The sequence below is a fragment of the Bolinopsis microptera genome, chromosome 4 (genome assembly GCF_026151205.1).
Source record: "Bolinopsis microptera isolate Bmic1 chromosome 4, MBARI_Bmic_1.0, whole genome shotgun sequence".
NCBI classification, from domain to species: Eukaryota; Metazoa; Ctenophora; class Tentaculata; order Lobata; family Bolinopsidae; genus Bolinopsis; species Bolinopsis microptera.
In genome coordinates this window covers 9,842,303-9,857,836 of record NC_087075.1, presented here as the reverse complement: position 1 = coordinate 9,857,836, position 15,534 = coordinate 9,842,303, and the positions used below count along the sequence as shown (strand labels likewise).

The following is a 15,534-nucleotide window of genomic DNA, read 5'->3' as shown; positions in this document are numbered from 1 at the left end:
CCTCCTAGAACTTCTAACATCTCATTTGATAGATTCCAAGAAATAAATGAAACTGATATCCTAATGTATGTCGAAACGCTCAAGAATGACAAGGCCTCATATGACGATGTGCCTCTATTTTTACTTAAGCAAGCTGTACCACACATAGTTGAACCACTGACCCATATTGTCAATTTGAGCCTTAATACAGGTGTTGTACCAACCCTTTGTAAAAACTCCCATCCATAAGGCAGGAATGAAAGATGATCCTAATAATTACAGGCCAATATCCATCCTTCCACTTATAGGAAAACTTATAGAATACTTTGTCGGCAAGCAACTCACTGATTACATGGAAGAGAACAAACTTTTCATCCGGCATCAATATGGCTTTCGGAAAAATCACTCCACAACTTATTTGATGTACGATCTGATGGACGAAATATATATGAGTAAATCTAAGTCTTATAAACCAGGAATCATCTTTCTTGATCTTAAGAAGGCCTTTGACACAGTGAATCATGAAATATTGCTTCAAAAATTGGCATATTATGGAATTGGTGGCATTGCTTTAACCTGGTTTAAGAACTTCTTATCTTGTAGATATCAATGCACAAGGATCAATGGCAAAATAAGCTCATTTTTAGAAGTTCTGAGTGGTGTACCACAAGGAAGCATCATTGGGCCTATATTATTTAGTATCTTCATAAATGACATCATTTATGCCTGTAACCTATCTAAGCCCTTTCTATTTGCAGATGATGGTGCACTATTCTTTGATCAAACCTGCAGAAGCACATTTATAAACATGAAAATAGAACTTATGACAATCTTTAAATGGCTCAGTGTTAATAAATTATCACTCAATGAAAAGAAGACTGAATTCCTATTGTTTGATTCTGTTGACCAACATGATGAATTAACCATTGAATGTAATGAGGTAACTTTCACAATCAAGGAGTGCAAAGAGACAAAATATCTTGGCCTCATTCTAGATAGTAAATTAAACTTCAAAAGCCATGTAGATTATATTATTAGGAAGGTCATGAAGAGAATTGGTGCCATGTATAGAAGCAAAGCACTGCTACCCATTAAATATAGGAAAATGTTTGCCAATGCACTCATGTTGCCACAATTCGATTATTTAGACACGATCTATTGTAGAGCTGGCAAGACAAAACTTGCTGAACTTGACACTCTGTACAAAAAGGTAGCCAAAATAGCTCTCAACGTTCGACAAACAGAGAGCAGCCTTAATGTTTATAGAGACATGAAATGGTTACCACTCCATCTTAGACGACAACTCCATCTGTCAAATTATATGTTTAGAATCATCCATGACAATTGTCCTACAAACTTTATGAACAAATTTAGTTACATATCAGGAGGTAGTAGGAGCGGCGAAAGCTGCAACCTTTATGTCAATAGATCAACATCACATAAAAACTTTCAATACTTGGGGGCAAAATGTTGGAATAATGTTCCAACAGATCTACGAAATCTGCCCGATGTTAAAAGCTTTAGTGATTCGTACATAAGAAACAGCTACTATCATCTATAACAACAGACCCTAATTATACCGTCGACAATTCATATGACAAATTTTACACTGCAATCATAGTCGACGATAACTAAGTAACTTCTAATTCTTTTAAATCTGAGGCATATATAATTGATGTCGAAAGGATATTCCCTTTTTGACCACCTTACCATTCTGATTGATTTTGCACATGACTGACATGTTTTAACTGGAGAAGGGGTTCGCACAGTGGTAGTTTTATAAACCACTTTTAATTTATTGACCTATTATACCTAGTGGTAGTTTTATAGACCACATTTAATTTATTAACTTATCATACTTAGTATTTTTTTTGGTGACTGTATCACCCAGTTTTAACATTTGATAATTGTACAGTTTATTGACGACACATTGACTGAATGTTATTTTATATTCTAATTTATATTCTAGATATTTTATTTATTTTTCAACAGACGACAACTTCCTGTTTTTTCTTCTATATTAGTTACTCATATCTCTTGTACAGACTGTTTTACAAGGACATTGACAGATGATACTCACATTAGGCATTCATTATTGCATCTAAATTATTTCACTTGCATTAGGCTTAGAAATTTATTCTCTGGTTAACAGATTTCAAATGTTTAATTAATTTGTAGTATGACAGTAAGGTATATAAGAAGTTATTTAATTTTGCTTGGGCTATTATATTGACTAGTTGAGGTTTAATGATGATATGGAATTTGAATTCTATATAAATTTACACTATGTGGTTGGGGCATTTTGCATAGTAAATATGGTTACTACTCATATATATCATATTATTTGATTGGTATTCGATTTCTGATTATTTCTCTAGGAATATGATTATTATATCTCAATTTGGCTTTAGGTAGGGTGCCCCGCTAAAAGAACTGGATTCTTCCAGGAAGCATCCCGTGCACAGAGCTTGGTCTACATATATATTAAATTATTAACCATTCATTCTGTATGTGCACGAAAATTTATTTCAATCAATCAATAACTTGATCAGATATATTTATCAAATCTCCCTGTGGTGAGCTAAGGACTTTATTATGTCGAGACCCATGTCGACTCAGCAGAAGGACCAAAAAAACTGAATCCTTTATGGGTTCACTTCATTTCAAGAACATCTTTGTTTTTGAGATATTCATTCTTCGATAGAGGGTGTCTTAAATAAGATTGACTTTTGTTGATAACTCACCTCATTGTTAAAATGCTACATACCACCTTGTCACAAGAGTGACATTTAAGGACAGCTTCAATATAAAGCCAAGAATTTATTGTCCGCGACAGAGTTTGAGAAATTGCCTCAAAATCGGGCACCTTTTAAAATTTTCCATACCATTTGCATTTTTCCCTTCCCACGCTGTAATTTGTTGGCCCCCCTATTAAAAATTTTGTTGAACCCAAAGGGCACTTTTTGGGCTATTTGTTATGCCACTGGTTTGGTGGTCCAAGAATTTTTTGGTCCAATGTTGGCCAGTCTGTTCATTAAAACCTTTCACTGTAAAAAGTGTTAGCAGACACAAGATAGTGATTTGTCAACCGGAATTGAAATATTCAAACTTTTTGCTTGTAAATGACTCAAGCAGTCTAAAACACCCTTTCAACTGAGTGAAAAACCTGTCAGAGCAACCGTTGTTTTCCAAAATGAAGCTTTTTTATTCCATTAGAGTAAAAAAGTCACATCAATTACAATCCCATAACTTGGACTTAATTTTGTGTCTAATTTTCCCCTTCATTCAACTAGTGTTTATGATGTATTATGTATCTGTTGAAAGCCAAGAAAAGAGTTGCTCAAGGACCCTCGCCTATCCCTGCTGAACACGATCGTATACTGCCTCCAAATAGCGAAAGGTGATGCTTAAGTCTGATAACAGTAGTTTGACAGTTGTATTTTTGTTGTAGCTCTCAGTATTGTAAAAAAGAGAATGTGACACTAACCTTTAAAATTTCAGATACAAAAACAGACAACCCCAAATAGATACAAATGGAAAGCTACCTGGCATCGTCAAACATTGCAAGGTTATAACCCAAGATGAACAAAATAATAAATTTTACAGCCTAGGACAGCTAGATTTACAATGTATTATGTCTCACTCTCACTCCCAAAATATCAATCCTGAAATAAAATTTAATATGTACGAGTTGTTGATGAATATAAATACCCATTACCCATGCATGTGCAGTCACTTTTGTAACTTTTTTGAGTGCTTGACCACTAAACTTACAGCAAACTGTCTTTGAAAAATATCCAACACTTTCAGTACATTGGAACGTTCAAAGTAAGAAATGGTTTGAGCAGCGAAGCCAGAGCAAGTGCCATCAAGCAGCACTTAGCCCCTTTGATGGTGAGTTATTAACTTAAGTCTAAATAATAAACACCTGTATTTTGATATTGCAGGAACCGATCATGATTTTTCTTCGTTTTATGAGGATTGTTGCCCTCATTTCCAACTACAGATTTATGAGTTTATTACTTGTGATCTCCGATGTACGTGTTCTGAATGTGTACAGCACTGTTGATCAGCTGGAAAGGAGCCATTTGGAGCTGAAAGAGCACATGAGTCCCCTGCTCTGTTAATCTTACATAATAGAAATTTACTGCTGTCATTGGGAATTTACTTAAATTCAGTATTTCATAGGGAGCTTTCAGATTGGTCACCAGCTAAATTAATCTCTATTACTAACGTTATGGTCCGGGCCGGCTATTAGCAATTGTCATCATGTAGTGTATAAGAACTTTAATAGTGTAATAGCACAGTAGTAGTACAGTGGTCGAGCATTTATTGTAGACATGGGAGACCCGAATAATTATCATACCTAACCTAGAATGACAATTATCCTGATTTATCATGTTGAGGTCGACTTTGTGAATTAGAAGGCAATTTGTTCACATTAAATGTCATTAGTTAAGTGATTTTATGTGTCTTTTCAGTGCTGCTGTAATGGCATTTTGATTAGTGTATGATTTGTCGTAATGGCCCGTTGTACTGGGGCTTCAATTTTTAATATCCCTCCTATCATAACTTGTAATAGGGTCTGAGTTTAGTATAAAATCTGATGAATTAAACATCACTGTGGTGTAATTCACCCAGTACAAGATCTTCGGATAGTTTAAAGGTCTTCGATTGGTTGATCTAAAGATCACGTGATATTGGAAAGGTTAGATTGGTCTCTACTGAAGGGCTCCGAATAGTGAATAGGTGTCAAAAGAAGTTGTGTGTTCTAAGATAAGGTATCATTAAACAGAGTAGTTCTGTACTACACAATAAGATACGATTATATGCTGTCGTGATATCATGGATCCATTAGGTTCCAACTTCCAACGGGAATCTGCTGCCAGGCTGGAGATTAATGAGTGTGTTTGTACGAGGATTGACAGTGCAGATCAAAAGTTGGAAATAGAGGAGGAGGTTTTAGAAGGGTATTTGGAAGGGTATAATTAATGTGGTAATTAAAGGGTATAATTAATGCGACAAGTTGTTGTTCGAGAAGCTTTCAAACAGCATGTGTTAATCGTTTTCAGTTATTAGTTAAAAGGCTGCCTGTTAAATGAAGTTCTCGATTCCACAGCATGATTTCGCTCTTCTAACTTCAATCTCAGTGCGGTTCCAGCTTTAAATGAGAAAATAAATAGTCTGCCCCTGAGGTCAAATCAAACCTTCTGAACATCACCACGTGAGTTAATATCACGTGACTTAATACCACGTGACTTAATATCAAGGGAGTTATCTGAAGTATGTAACATGTCGACCTTCAGTCATTATCGGTCACGTGATGATTTAAAGGCCTGTAATAGGTCCATTTTAAAATCACGTGATATTGTCAAGCGCTGTGATTGGTTACTCTGGAGGTATTCTAAGGTGTGGTGTACGATTGTAAGATCAAGACCCCCTGTTGAGTTAAATGAAAGGCTAAAAGTTACGAGAATATTTACATTCAAGGACTAATACAGCGATCTCTGTTTCGATGGATCACGTCACGTGAGAAGAATACCTTATTCTGATTGATTAGGAAAACACACGCGGGTTTAATTCTCTGCTGGGATTGGTCGCTTTTGATCATGTTTATGACTCATAATCTTTTTTGAAATTCCAACCTTTAGACTGTGCTGTCATTCGTAATAATTATCGCTGAATTTGACAATTCATCGAACAGGATTGTGTGTTCCACCGAAAAGAGTCACTTGTAAATCACTTAAAATATCCAGGACATTTAACAACCATCCGTTTTAAATTTTTAAAGACCACAATATCCGCATGACGCCCACAATCCAAACATTACCATTGTTTACAAGATAACGTATTTAATATAATAATATTGCAACATTTGCTTAAAACATTTCCGCCCTCTCAATATTAAACTAACTTTTATCCACGTAAAAGGGGCTGCTCACTAACTTTATACATTATAAATTTAATACAATTGTAGCAATTGTACATTGCATCCGGTATCTGTTAAAACAATTAGTACCGTAATTAACTTATTAGCCGTTAATTTAACTGTTCATTGTTTTACTGTTTACGCATACTCCAATGCATTCCAACACTATTTTTACTTGTGTTAAACGGTGAATTGATGGAAAATATAGCAGCTCAAGCAGTTTTATTGAATTTTCCATTTATCTTAATTTTGTGTGCGAATAATTATTTTATAGGGGATCCTACCTTACCAACAATCAGCATATATTGCAAATATGGCTACCACATAACATATTATTATACATACCCAGCTATTCATGTAAATACCCACATTTCCAAACTTTCAAATTTAAGACAAACCACAATTTTGGTCGCTTTTTATAGGAAACTCGGTAAGGTAATGACTAATAATATTATAAGTTTGAACCTATGCTAAGGTAGGAATAATATGCACATACTATTAATTATTATTGTATCTAATATCGGGCACTATAAAACACTGTGTGATACTGGTACAGTTCCTTCCTAAATATATCATATCAAGTCAACTACAAATCCAACAATCACTTACTGGTTTTATTGACACGTGACAACTTTTAACCAAACATAAACCACTATTGACTATTGACCAATCAGACCCCAGAATCACTGTCACGTGTCAGATAAGCATGCCTCACCCGGCACTCACCTCCCAACCAGAATCCACATCTTTTTTCAGATAAATAATACTGTCAATGCAATGATTGGACCCGTCCTGTCTGGATCTAACTGCGCTTTAGTGAACGCCCCTATAATTATTATTATTAATTTATATTAGTTTAAATATTGTTATGTTATTAATTCAGTCCAGTATGTTGTCTCAGTATGTGATAATGTTCACCCAATTATTTGAATTATTTGGATTATTGTTAGAGTCTAGCACCACATTCCAGCCAGTAGGTGTTAGTCTTTGTGTTTCAGCCGTGAAATGTGAAAATTGTGAGTTTAAAGTGGACTACTGATCGGGATATTGAGAACCATATTTGCCCGGTGGCATGTGACAATGATTAGCCAATCAGCTTCAAGGGTTGACCAACCAAACTCCAGAATTACTGTCACGTGTCAAAACAAGTGTGGGTAGATCTGGTTTAGGCTCTCTGTCAAACCAGCTCAATATCACGAGCCTAAATATCATCAGCTTACGTCATTGGTTGATTTGATCACGTGACAAATATTCCGGTTCCTGATTGGTTGGGATCTGTGATCCGGTTTCGTTTAATTCAGGGAAGGTCACTAACTAATCCCAGAGGTTGAAACCTGTGATACGCTGGGTGTAAGATAGTCTAGTAAAATTAAACCTATTAATTAAAGATAGTCTAGTAAAATTAAACCTATTAATACGCCTCATTCAGCTCTATCACCATGGACTCGGGAGAAATTCACACCCAAATAAAATAACAATTTAAGTTAACTTTAAGGGAGGGCGTGGGGAATTGGATAGTTAACATATTTCATCTTACAATTCAGCTAATTTATCGACGTTAAAATTTGTCTATTATCATATTTTATACAACTAGTTGATTGCAGTAATAAGGTACGGTACAGGTGCCTGCTGTGTGTGTGTGTATATAGTAAAAGACTTAGTACACTTTGTGAAAGGTTGTGAGTATAAATGTAGTGGACTTGTGGATTTTAATAGAATGCCAAATATTCTGTTGAGTAAAACCGTTGGATTTGTACGTGTAATGAACTGAAAATAAATTAGAAGAATAGAGTCGCTTTAGTGTAACTAACTTTCAAATGCTCGGGGAATTAATTACTAATTACTCCAATTAGTGAACGTGTAATGAGTTAATTGATAATTAGTTAAACTCATACCAGTTAATAATACTCAACTAGATCCCAGTTTTTAATGTCGATATCACTCGGACTACCACTAAAAGATCCACCCTCCAATACTTCAGTACATGATGACATACTGAAACCCACACCGATCAGACATTACAGATGACATATTGCAGTAGAACTAACGTGTAGTATGTATAATAGTGACGTGTGTAATGTGAAGTGGTCGGTGACTGGCAGTGACATGTAGAGATTAGTCTGGGTCACTGATAGTATCTAGATATAGGATTTTGTCATCATGTAGCCGATCAAGACATTATTAGCTCAGTATCGTGATATCATTAGTTCAGGATTTTCTTCTGAATGGCGATGTTTTGCGGCTGGAATGATGGAGATGATAAGTCTGACTTATATTTACGGAGCTGAGAAAATTACCGGTATTTGTTCCGATTCGGATTAGGGTGGCTATTTTGTACCAGGACCTTTAAGATCAGTCTGTCCACTTGTCTGGATACCGAGATATGTATCCTGGATACCAAGATATGTATCCTTGACGACAAATAGTGAAATATCCGTGCGAACACGTGATATATAGTCTTGAACCTAGAGTAACCCCAGATTTTAGAACGCCACATTACCTAGTCGCTTCTATTCAGCTTTGAAACGACTAATTAGGACGACATCTGCAGTTCATTTTATTAAAAATATAATGAAGGGGATGTTTACAAGACTATGTAATGACACGTGACTAATGACTATGTAATAACACGTGACTATGTAATGACACGTTACATGTGCCAACTACAGTACTACAATTTCCGGGACTTGATCAGCGCCCCTATGCTGTCAACTAAATTACGTAGCGGGTACTAATAAATAATAACGTCAATTTACAGTGCTGACTACAAGGTTTATAATCATAGTAGTAACCAATCAGACCTCAGTATTCACACCACGTGACACAAACCAACCAATCAGGGCTCAGTATTCACACCACGTGACACAAACCAACCAATCAGGGCTCAGTATTCACACCACGTGACACAAACCAACCAATCAGGGCTCAGTATTCACACCACGTGACACAATCCAACCAATAAGGGCTCAGTATCCTGGTAGTGATTGTAACATTGAACTTATCTTCTTCTGCTTCGTAGGGGCTGTGGTCAAAATGACCACTGTAAGATAGGCATTGGAACATACTTATCAATCCCAACATACTTATAATATTTTACATACTTCTTAAGAAAGCAGAGCTCCAATGAAGCTTTATAACACGTTACTTTGCTATTAATATAATATTACTAAAAACACATTTTGTATTACACGTACGTCGTACATTAGCTATTAGAACAATATGTTCTTTAATTAATAATTTATGCTTTTGTAGACTTCAAACCAAGCTCTGTATTCTAATATCAAATGTGCATAATTCCATGCCTCTCAGCTTATATAAAATACGGGTTAAATTTGTACTGCCAGTTTGGTATACTAATTGTGTATAATTGCTTTAAATGAGTGCTAATTAGTTTATCAGGAATGTACAACTCTTGTGTTCCAATTACGAAGCAGTGGTCAATGTCTTGCTGGTGAAGAAAGAGGATTTGACTCCCATTTGTGCCTAATACCTTGGTATTTAAAGTTCTTTGATGGACTACAATAAGTGTCAAGTAATGTATTTTAGATAGATTGGGATTCGGTTGGCCGTTCGGTAATACACGTAACATAGTTCAGCCATTAAGATAAGAATTAGAATTGAAATCAATTAATTTTCAGATATAAAGTAGTAGTTTTATAATTATATGCGCAATTAAAAAAATAAAACCTCTCAAAATACTGGAATTATAAAGTTGAACACAGTCTTTTACAGAGTTTCACTTTATTTTAACAGAACGGAACATCCCAACTATTCCAAATATTCATACCGATACTATCACACACTACCCACATAGTAATATACAGTAGTCAAGTATCTCAGTATCTATTGAAATACCTCGCATAACGGGATATATCCCATTTAACCTGTCAACAACATTACACATTGCAGTTATAGACCCGCTAGATAGTTAATTTAAGTCACTAACCAGTTACTATAAGTTACTAACCAGTTACTTTAAGTTACTAACCAGTTACTAACCAGTTACTAACCAGTTACTAACCAGTTACTAACCAGTTACTAACCAGTTACTAACCAGTTACTAACCAGTTACTAACCAGTTACTAACCAGTTACTAACCAGTTACTAACCAGTTACTAACCAGTTACTAACCAGTTACTAACCAGTTACTAACCAGTTACTAACCAGTTACTAACCAGTTACTAACCAGTTACTAACCAGTTACTATAACATATAAGTTACATTATATCTGCTAAATCTAGTGGGGCAAATACGTTTAAAAAGAGGATATGATGGTTAATTATGTAAAACTCGTTTAAATCAGGCAAAGGGCGGTATAAGACCTACTTTATCATTAACTGTGCTTTTTATTAAAGTATAACGGGGTAATAATAATAATTGTGTCTTATTAAATCTGTCAACACTTATTACATTTATAGACACGCTAACTTACCTGTAAAAAAGAGTGTTTTAGTGCTCTTTCTTCTGTGATAACCAATCAGAAGAGAGTATTCACACCGCGTGACACAAACCGACCAATCAGACGACAGTATTGACAGCACGTGATACAAACCAACCAATAAAAGCACAGTATTCACACCACGTGAAACAAACCAACCAATCAGGACACAGTATTCACACCACGTGACACTCAAACGTTATGGCGTGCATCACACTTTCTTGTAGTATGCAGTGCAATAAAAGTAAGGAGCTTTTTAAAACATTTCAATGTGTTTTACTAGAACTCTGCGGGGGTATTTAAAAACATTCAGTTGTTTTTGTTAAGAGTAGCACGTTTTAAGATAATGTTCCAGCTGTGGTAGAGGTAAAATCACTGAGTTGTGAGTTATATGTGGCCGCAGTGAATAGAGCAGATTAAAAAGTGGTTATCAACCGTGGGAACATTTGTTGCTAGAATCACCAGAAACAGAAACAGAAAGAGAAACAGAGTGAATTCGGTTTAACAAAAAGTATTTGGTCTCATAAAAAACAACAAATATAGCCTCGCCACCAGTATCCAGTTCTTAATCTTTACTCTTTACTCTAGAAATTTTTATCTAGAATCTCTGTAAAATTTAGTATAATTACAGATATTTTAGTTTATAAAAATAAGACTCTCCATGGACCATGATATAAAAACTACACTAAAAAGACACTTCACATAAGAAGGGAAGTATGTAATCTTAACAACTAAGTTTATCTCTGATTAAATATCCTGATTATTTTTCCGTACGAAATTCTATTCAAGCAGTAAACATCACATGCTTATATTATGCTAATATTATGACATAATTTAGTGTACTCCGTAACTCGCACAACATTGTCTCTCAGTGGACTTGTAACTCCAACATAAACATATCACAACAGCTGTGTATCACGTGATATCTCGACTGTGTATCACGTGAGATAAGATAAGATAAGATAAGATAAGATAAGATAAGATAAGATAAGATAAGATAAGATAAGATAAGATAAGATAAGATAAGATAAGATAAGATAAGATAAGATAAGATAAGATAAGATAAGATAAGATAAGATAAGATAAGATAAGATAAGATAAGATAAGATAAGATAAGATAAGATAAGATAAGATAAGATAAGATAAGATAAGATAAGATAAGATAAGATAAGATAAGATAAGATAAGATGATATCTCCACTGTATGTCTGTATATCACGTGATATCTCGACTGTGTATCACGTGATATCTCCACTGTATGTCTGCATATCACGTGATATCTCGACTGTGTATCACGTGATATCTCGACTGTGTATCACGTGATATCTCGACTGTATATCACGTGATATCTCGACTGTATATCACGTGATACTTCACTGTATATCACGTGATATCTCCACTGTATGTCACGTGATATCTCGACTGTGTATCACGTGATATCTCGACTGTATATCACGTGATATCTCGATATATCTCATAACAACTTTATATCTGGACCGTAAGAAACCCTACAATGTCAGACTGTTCAGTGTTCACTAATATCTCTTCTGTCAGGTTAACAATTAGCCCGCATTAATGTGTATCTTTATAGTGTGTATATAATGTGCATTAATTAATGTACTATATAAGTGTCAAGTGTGTTATTATGGAGTATAAGTGTGTATTAAAGTAGTATATAATTATAATATGTTATGTAATATATTTTAAGTAGTAGTGTGTACAACAACTAGTGAAGTAGTGTGTTAATTCAGTGTGTAAGTAGTATATTATAAGTAGTGTACACTGTACACGTTACGGATAATGGAGGTGTCAGTAAGTTATCTTATCAGTGACAAGTCCCTGATTACGTAGTACGTACAACTACTAGAGAACAGGTTACTTGTACTACCACCAGACAACTACTGTACAATGTAATATTATCTCAAATATATCACATGGGATTAACTGTTGGTGTGATAATAATAACTTAAATGTACTAGTTATTCTCAAATATCGGTTCTGTTGAAACTGTTAGATAGGGGAGATTTAATTTATCTGACTTATTATTATTATATCGGGACTTATTATTATTATATCGGGACTCTATAACTGTATAAGAGGTCTCGACTTCCTAGGCATCAAACCTTGGCATTGTTATTATTATTATTACCAGTGTTATGATAGAAAAGTTTAAAGAGACTGTTTATAAGGGAGTCAGGGACAACAACAAGGGTTCCTAAGAGGTCTGCATTGGATGAGAGAGGTACAATTTCTACTATTTTTAAACTTTTAAAATAAGTGCACTTATAGTGTACAGTAATAGAGTGTTAACGTAGGTCTGACCATCACTACAATTTAAAACTTCCTGTGAGTACTACCTGTTATCTTCACTTCTTTAACTGGTAACAAATACAATTCTCTGTTGTCATTCCCAGAATGTTTCAGTTGGGTGTGGTCCGCTATCATGAAATAGAAACATAGATTAAGTATTCAGATGATGTGACACAATAAATCTGAATACGATGATCAGACCACGTGACATAAACCAACCAATCAGAACACAGTATTTACACCACGTGACATAAACCATCCAATCAGAACACAATATTTACACCTCACCTCAGAGCACCTACGACTAATAACTTGATCAGCAGTTAACTGCACAATGTTGCAAGTTCTCCACTACTTAAGCTTGCGTTCTGATTGGTTTGTTTGTGTCACGTGGTTTGAATACTGTGTTCTGATTGGTTTGGCTGTGTCACGTGTTGTGTGATGTCTCTTTTAGAGTAAGTATCAGTATGTTACCCCCTGACTCCCTGAGCTCACTTCTCAGCTGATGAAGCTCACCACAGACCACGACCAGTTTACCAATGTAAAGTATTCAGATCAGTATGTAAACTATTCCTTAAGTATGTGAAATATTCACTAAGATCCGTTCCACAATATATACATAATCATATATAAATATTAGTAAGGGCAGTACCAGGATGGTATTATTAGTAGATCCCCAATGAATTACCAGGGTATTACAGTTTGTGTTACAGTTTGTGTTACAGTTTGTGTTACAGTTTGTGTTACAGTTTGTGTTACTGTTTATGTTACAGTTTGTGTTACAGTTTGTGTTACAGTTTGTGTTACAGTTTGGAGAATACCAGAGCGAACTTGTAATAAAATTGAGGACCAGGAAGGCTGTGTGGTTTGTAAAGGTGCGAGTAGGCCTTGTTAGGTAACAAGGCCCTAGTGGGTAGTTGAGGCCTAATGGGTAACAGTGGGTAACAGTGCCATAATGGCCTTGTGGGTTCTGGGTAGTTACTAGTTACGGGCAAATGGGTAACAAGGCCCTAATGGATAGTATAGCCCTACGATCTGACTTATTACTTGGCTGATACTTTATGGAATTTAAATTACTCTGTTACGTTATATTAGTGTAATCAGAAATGTTGTCGAAGTAGTTGAGGGAGACGAATGACTCATAAGGCGTTACTCTGATTCTATCTCGTGTTCTGATTGGTTGGTTTGTGTTACGTGGTGTGAATACTGTGTTATGATTGGTCTGATTCCATCTCAAGGCGCCAGTATCTAGCAATGTATCAAAGTTACAAAAGATACAGGCGCTTAGTCAATGTAAGATCACGATGCAATCATAACCTCAAGTATCCTGAAATGCAGTCAAATAAATCACCAACCAATCAGAACACCGTATTCACACCACGTGACTTGAACACACACGATGTGCCAGTCAAAAGAATCACCGACCCCAGGTCTGTTCCAAAGTATCTCCCGACTTACTGTCACACGCGGTGGAAGTCGAAATATTTTCTCTAAATTCACGTGCACCTTTTTTACAATATCATTTTAACTTTTTGAATTTTGCTACTCAACTCCCAGATCTGTAATAGAGTGTCATGTTCTGCTCTACACTCTAAATAAAAACACCTCCAGCTCTATATTTCAACTATTATAAATCTATACTAAATCAGAATACCTGGACTTATTTGTAGCATCAATTATCACTACTGCTAGGTGACCTGTGATTGGTTGCTAGGTTACCTGTGATTGGTGGGTTTGTGTCACGTGGTTTAACAGCGCATTCCTTTAAACTGTTGTTATCAGCCATGTGTATCGCTAGTCTCTATTATCTTAATACAGTGTATCGTTAGTCTCTATTATCATAATACAGTGAGATTTATCAGGAATATTAACATTGCAATATACTAGAATCTAGATATAATCCAAATCTAGATATATTATGATATTGTCACATATATAAGATATTATCATATTATCTAGGTTTGCTACTCTACTTTAAACAACAAATTAGTGCAGCCTTTTATACATGGGACAGGACGTTATTCTTAGATTGGTTTGATTATTGGCTCTTTAAAACTAGATTGAACTTACACAGCTCACACTGCAGTAAAACACATAACTCAGGACCAGCTAGAATTTCATGCAATGACACTTCTCGAAGCAGTTTAACCGGACCAACCAAAAACTAAATATCGGAAATTCACTTACACAATCCCCGGAGAGGATTTCTACTGCATGTCTTAAATATCCGGAGTAAAATGTCCGGAATTCACAACCCTCTTTTACCAGACATTATACTAACACACACAACTCTATCTCTTTATCTCACAGTGGAATGTAGGTGGTTACTGGACTGTCTGTCTACCTTATACAGGACTAACTAACTCGTCTAACTCTTGATCGTGGAAACTTCCAGAACTTTCTAGAAACTTCCAGAACTTTCTAGACCGTTTCACAGACTCAATCTAGAGCTGTGCGTGCTAAATTTCTCTCTATTTTAGAAGCCCTACTTGCGGGCCGTAAAGTGCTTTGTAAAGTGCTATGTAAAGTACAAAGGGGATGGTTGTGGTTTCAGAGGCAGGGCTGGTGATCTGGAGGTGTTTAGTGGGCCGCGCTATTTTTAGGTTTTAGTACAAAGAGGGGATCGGTTTTGTAGATATGCAGGAAATAGTGGTCGCTATTTTTAGTTGAAAACGGAGGTTCGTTTTGCAGATATGCACGGAAAGGTTGGAGTTGTTTTTAGAATGTTTAAGGCAAAGCGGAGGTTGGTTTTGCATATATACAGGGAATTGTGCAGGCTATTTTTATCTTGAAGAAATCTAGAATCAGTTTTATGAAAATTTTCGCTGGATATTTTATGCCTTGGTAAAAGGGTAGAATAATCAAGTTTGGATTATACC

The 15,534-nt window shown here is 35.5% G+C and overlaps 1 protein-coding gene across 2 annotated transcripts in view; it reads left to right on the top strand.

Annotated features, from left to right (window-relative positions):
- Positions 1–3,267: 3,267 nt before the first annotated feature.
- The window catches only part of LOC134813850 (uncharacterized), a 33,408-nt gene continuing 21,141 nt past the window's right edge, over positions 3,268–15,534 (top strand). For both annotated transcript variants that reach the window (XR_010160065.1, XM_063821729.1), the window contains exons 1-3: positions 3,268–3,379; positions 3,481–3,547; positions 3,790–3,873. Coding sequence is in view for 1 of the 2 variants with exons in the window: in XM_063821729.1 (XP_063677799.1) it covers positions 3,288–3,379; positions 3,481–3,547; positions 3,790–3,873 (243 nt within the window). In the remaining variant the exon portion in view is untranslated. The remainder of the gene's footprint in view (positions 3,380–3,480; positions 3,548–3,789; positions 3,874–15,534) is intronic.